The sequence below is a fragment of the Pipistrellus hanaki genome, assembly GCF_964339955.1.
Source record: "Pipistrellus hanaki genome assembly, chromosome: 13".
Taxonomy (NCBI): Eukaryota; Metazoa; Chordata; class Mammalia; order Chiroptera; family Vespertilionidae; genus Pipistrellus; species Pipistrellus hanaki.
Window position 1 is genome coordinate 27,228,685 of NC_140515.1, and position 6,000 is coordinate 27,234,684.

General features: G+C 48.9%; 1 protein-coding gene across 1 annotated transcript in view; it reads left to right on the forward strand.

Annotated features, from left to right (window-relative positions):
• Positions 1 to 5,737, forward strand: part of IRAK2 (interleukin 1 receptor associated kinase 2) — a 58,420-nt gene extending 52,683 nt beyond the window's left edge. Inside the window, exons 12-13 of the mRNA XM_084901957.1 lie at positions 3,098 to 3,389; positions 4,583 to 5,737. Of these exons, the coding sequence (XP_084758083.1) occupies positions 3,098 to 3,389; positions 4,583 to 4,689 (399 nt within the window). The 3' untranslated portion in view covers positions 4,690 to 5,737. The remainder of the gene's footprint in view (positions 1 to 3,097; positions 3,390 to 4,582) is intronic.
• The last annotated feature ends 263 nt before the right edge of the window (positions 5,738 to 6,000 follow it).

Here is a 6,000-nt window from a genome sequence, read left to right on the forward strand (position 1 = left end):
AAATATATTTTATTGATTTTTACAGAGAGGAAGAGAGAGAGATAGAGAGTTAGAAACATCGATGAGAGAGAATCATCAATCAGCTACTTCTTGCACACCCCCCAGTGGGGATGTACCCGCAACCAAGGTACATGCCCTTGACCGGAATCGAACCCGGGACCCTTCAGTCTGCAGGCCGACGCTCTATCCATTGAGTCAAACCGGTTTCGGCTCTCTTTTATTTTTTTTATTTTTATTTTCTTGGTTAGGAGATGTGGCCATATTCACTTATATGTTATAGTTCTGCCCCATGGAGAGACCAAGTCTCCAGGCCCACATTCCAGCATCTCAGAGAGAGAACTTGACTGGCCTCGCTAGGGTCGGGCTGGCCCCCTTGGCCAGTCAGGTAAGATGAGGGGCATAGGGTCCAGTATGGAAACCTGGTGGTCAGGGGAGGTCAGTCCCTGAAAGGAGAAGGGGCCAGGCCCTGGAGAAAGGGAGCATTTCTAGCTTGTGGGCTAGGCAGACACCGCAGAAATCAACCACCGCAGGAGGGAAAACATTTTCTTATGGATAGGCGATGTAAAGGTGGTTTCCATGGTAACAGGTATAAATTTGGACACTGCTGCCTGGTCTTTCTAAGGTCAAAATTACTGCTTGAGAGGGCTTAGAGATAATCTAGCCGAGTGATTTTTCAAGTGGCGTCTGGCAGAGAGGGGCTCCTAGAAAGTCCCGCAGGCGTTGCTGTTGGCAGCAAGAGGACTGTGGGGAGCTGTAGGCCCCACCTGTGGCTTCAATCAGACATCACCTTAACGGCTCATCATTATATAGGGTTTGTGATCGCTGACCAAAGTCTTCATCCAACACAACCGCCATAGCCCAAGCCTCCCGTTTTATAGCTGGGGACGCAGAGGCCCAGAGAGAGGAGATGAGGAGGCCGCAGAGTGAGTTTCTGTCAGAGCTCTCCAGACTGCTGGCTCAGCCCCATGTCCATCGTGTCGCACCATGATGCGGCAGGAACTAGAAACCCGAGTCATTGTTCTTTGCCTGAGCTATTCTCCTGTGCTCTGATGCCATGTGCTCAGTCATGCATCCCGCAGTTGTGTGCTGGGCCCTGGGGGGCAGGTATATCAGTGAACAAGGCCAGTTCCACTTTCCTGGAGCTCACAGACAGTGCACAGTGAGTGACTGTGTGGTGAGCCTGGGATAGTGTATGACAGGGGCCCCGCCAAAGAGGTCTTTCCCTCGGAAGTGTAAGCCGGTGAAGAGCTGTCCCAGCAGAACTAACAGCTCATGCAAATAGCGTGAGTCGGGAGAGAGTTTGGCAGGGTCAAGAGAGAAGAAGGTCAGAGAGTCTGGAACACAAAGTCCTTGGGGCAGAGTGGCTCGTGATGAGTCTGCTGAGGGAGGAGTGGCCAATAATAGAGGTTGTGCAAGCACAGTCGGGCTTTTGAGGAAGTCACTATGGGCTTGAGCAGGGGCAGGGCATAATAAGATTTACGTGCTAAAAGATTTTTCTCCTCAACCGCTTCTTCTTTCATTCGGCCTTCCATTAGTTTTTTTTGTTGTTGTTGTTCAGTGTATTAGTTAACGTGCTTAAAGAAACTGCTGTCATGAAGAGACTCCAAAAATACAGTCGTTTGGAGATAGAAGATTCTTCTCTTTAGCTTACCAGTGTGGATGTAGGCAGTCCAGAGCTGACGTGGCCCTGCCACAGTGCTGGGGAGCCATTGTTGGTCCTATATTGTTGGACCTGTTGCTCTGCTGTCCTTACTGTGTGGCTTCTGTTTCAGAGACCAAGATGGCTGCTCTAGCTCAGGTCATCACAGCTGCCAGCAACTGAAAGGGGTTAGAAGGAAGAGGAGAACACATCCCCTTCCTTTTAAAGGTGTGGCCTGGGAATGCACATGTCACTCTCTCGCGCACTGCGTAGGCTAGAGCCTCGTTACATGGCCGCACCTGGCTACAGAGGAGGGTAGTTTTTCGAGTGGCAGGTATTTATTGGGCATGTATATACTCTGAAGATTTACCTCAACGGGTGACATTTGAACTGGGCCTTGCAGGTGGAGGAGGCATTTGCTATGGAGAATAAAGGGGCAGAGCACTTTTGGTGTTAGGAAGATGAGAGATCGGGTGGGTCACGGACTTGAAGACAAACAGGACTGGGCTCAGTGGTCAGCGCTAGCTAGCTGGGTGGCCTTAGGCAGGGAATTTTACCTCTGATCTTTTCATTTTCTTATCTATAAAAACCTCATTGGGCATCATGTGTCAAATGTGCTTTGTAGATTGCAAGGGACCGAGCGAAGGAGATCGGTTAGGGCTGTTAAGGGTATGTACGCTTTAGGCTCGTTGTGTGAGTTTGTGTGTAAAGAAGAAACGTTCCCTCCCTGCCTTTCTCTGATTTTCCTAACTCCCCTCACCAGGAGAGCTCTCAAGGACGGTGTCTATATTATTCTGGGCATTTGTAGTTGGAAGTGATAGAAACTCAACTCAAACTCTTAGAAACATGAAAGAGAGAGAGAGAGAAAGAGAGAGAGAGAGAGAGAGAGATGGCGGCGATGTGAACAATGAATGAAAGAATGTATTTATTAGCTCATTTAACCAAACAGCAGATAGGACAGGCACTGCAAGGGTAGCTAGAATCAGGGTCTCACCAGAAAATGTGCAACTATCTGTGTCAATGCCTGTGAGGCTTCTCTCCACCTTTTGTCTCTGCTTTACTCTGTGGTTGGGCTTCATTTTCACCTATTATAAATGGATTTTCTGTGCATGGTTCAACATCTGGCTATGTCACTAGAAAGCTTTAAGTGGGAAAAAATCCCAGAGAAGGGTTTTGATTGGCCTGCATTAGTCACATGCCCAAACCTGAACCAATCATTAAGGTTAGAGGAACGGGATACTGTGATTGGTTCACTCTGGTCATGTGGTCTTATCTATAGCTAGGGTAGATTGGGGCAAGTTCAGCTCTTTTCAAAAGAAGGACGCTGTTCTTCCAGGCCAAAGCAGCAAGCATTTGATTCTTCAGTGTCTTTTTCTTCTGAGGCCTGAGAGATCTGTTAGCTTTGTTTTAGTTCAGAAAGAATTTGTGGTGAGTGTTCTTGTGTCTCTCCTCCCCAAGGTGTGTGGCTCTGTGGCTGCTGTGGAAGAGCGGCTCAGAGGTCAGGAGACGTCTCTCCCTTGTGGCGGGCTTTCTGAGAGCACAGGCTCTTCCTCCAACATTCCAGAAGAGACAGATGATGTGGACAATTCTAGCCTCGATGCCTCCTCCTCCTGGAGGACAGCACCCCGGTCTGGGGTTTCTGCTTCGCCTGCCCCCACAGAGGACGGAGAAGGCAGGGTGCAGGCCAGCGGGGGAATGCGGGCTGACTCCTCCTCTGAGGCCTGTGCCAGTCCAGAGCCTCCCCAGGCTGGTGAGTCTGTAGGGGTCTGAATGCTTATACACATGTATATATCCCTGACTCAGCCCATCATCTGTTCCTCCCATCTCCCTTAGTCACACGTTCATTTGGTTACTCAGCCGTTCACCTACCATCTGACTGCACCAAGATAAACCTCTGTCTCTCTCCGTCCCCCAATGTCGTCCATCACCGAGTCCTAGCCATTGACCTGAATGTCTCTCGGTCCATCTGCTTCTTTACTTTGCACCCCTCCCCCTAACTCCGCGGTTGGTAAACTGCTGCTCTCGAGCTACATGCGGCTCTTTGGCCCCTTGAGTGTGGCTCTTCCACAAAATACCACGGCCTGGGCGAGTCTATTTTGAGGAAGTGGCGTTAGAAGAAGTTTAAGTTTAAAAAAAAAATTTGGCTCTCCAAAGACATTTCAATCGTTGCACCGTTGATATTTGGCTCTGTTGACTAATGAGTTTGCTGACCACTGCCCTAACTCATGTAAGCTCCTGTCCTCCTGCTAGATGACCGCACGCCTTCCCTTGTCCTCCCTGATCCGCTCTGGCCCCTCACCAGTCCTTTTTCCAGGAGCCAACCAGAGTGGCTTTTAAAAGCAACTCATGTCACTCCTTGTGTAGCTCCCCATTGCCCTTAGGGACCAAGTCGAAACTCTTCCTCCAGACCAGCAAGGCCCTGTGTGGTTTGTCCCTGCCCACTTCTCCATCCTCGCTTCATAATATGGACCCATCCTCGCCCTCTGCTTCTAAAGATACCTTCTATCCAAATACACGGGCTTCCTTCTGAAAGTAAGCTTGGAAAGCCTTCAATGCCTGTCCCCTAGTAAGCACAGCTCAATGAACGTCCCAGGCTCTGGCCATTCCTATTGCTCCTCCCCCTTGTGGAAGAGAGAGGAAGAAGAGAGGGTGTAAGTGTTCACACACACACACACACACACACACACACACACACCCGCTTCCCCAGCGGGGAGGAGCACAAGAGCCCCCTCTTCTCTGAGAGTGGGCACAGGTGGCAGGGCTTTCCTGCAAAGGCCGAGATGATGAGAACACTCATACACTCAGACTCAGAAACCCGAGTTAAGTGAGAAACTGTGACCAAGTCTGGCTTTCTAAGAATTAGGATAGTAGTACCTATTTCCAAATGCGTGCCGTTTTTTAAAAAAAAAACAAAAAACACTTTCTTTTGAACATCAACTACAGAGACTTCGTGGAAAATCGAGATCAATGAGGCCAAAAGGAAGCTGATGGAGGACATCCTGCTCTACAAGGAGGAGAAACTGGACAGCATCGAGCTTTTCGGCCCCTGATCGCCAGAGCACAGCTGAGGACCCTGGTCCTCTCTTGGAAAGACAACTGTCAAATCAAGAAAACAGATCGGGGGCGAAATCCAAGGTCTCCCAGGGAATACAAACCAAACCCCAGCCAACCCGGGGGCAGGAAACCTCCACCGTCCGGAGTGAGTGAGGGGAGACGGGGCCGCAGCTTCCAGAGAAAGCAGCATCCACGGAGCCCCTTGCATCCGGGACCTGTTTCCTCAGGAGAGGAAAGCACAAACCCGTCCGTGGGCCCAGGATGGGGGCAGGTTCCTGGTGCTGACGTCAGTGCCCCAGCAGATGCCGTTACCCAGTTCTCCCCCCTCAGCACCTGACAGAGCGTTCTGAACGCTGAAGGCACTTTCCAGAGTTATAACCTCTGGGTCCTATCTGCCGACGGCCGCCTGCACACCTCCGTGCCCGGAAAGACGTCCGCCTTGTGTCCCAGTGCAGGTCTTGACTCATGTCTCAACGTCTCGAGTGTGACAAAGGCCGGACACCTGGCAAAGGGCTCCGTGGGTTTTCTGCTTTCTTTTTTGTAAGCCTTGCAACCCACATATATTTATTTAATGTCTGTCTACATCTTTACCCTCCTGTCCCACTAATGCTAACATTTCTAATGGAGCTTTTGTTTCGAAAATATGTGTTATTTATAGCTGGATGAAAAAAATCAGAAGAACTGGTTTCATTCTGATTCTGCTGCTAATTACGTCAATCATGTCATTTCTGGAACCTCAGTTTCCTTGTCAGTAATACCTGTTCATTCTCCCTCCCGTGGGCTGTTGGAAAGAATAGGTCAGACATAGCTACAGAAGTACTTTGAAAATGCACTTGTCCTGTTTTATAAAATAAAGAAATTAAACATCGATTTCTGCATGTACCGAATGTTTGTGCAATGGGTATATTTCTGAAAAGTCCTGTTGCAGAATTTTTTGTGAAACAAATGCTTTTTTATATTCAGTGTGCCCTATTTTAAATAATCCTGCTATCATGATTTTTCCCCTTTTATTTTTATAAAATAAATATACATTGATAAAGTCAACCATTATCTTGTCATTAGTTTTGTGTCCAGATTGAATTTGGAGAAGCCCGGGTATCGTGGGATAGCTAAGAGATTGGGTGCTTGCTGTATATGCTGGCTGTCAATAGTTGTGTCATCTTGGGTTAAGTTAGGGCGTTACTTTGAGTCCCTGTTTCATCTATTCCAGGGGGAGAATAAAAAGTATCTGTTTTGCCAAGACCGGTTTGGCTCAGTGGATAAAGCGTCGGACTGCGGACTGAAAGGTCCCATGTTCGATTCCAGTC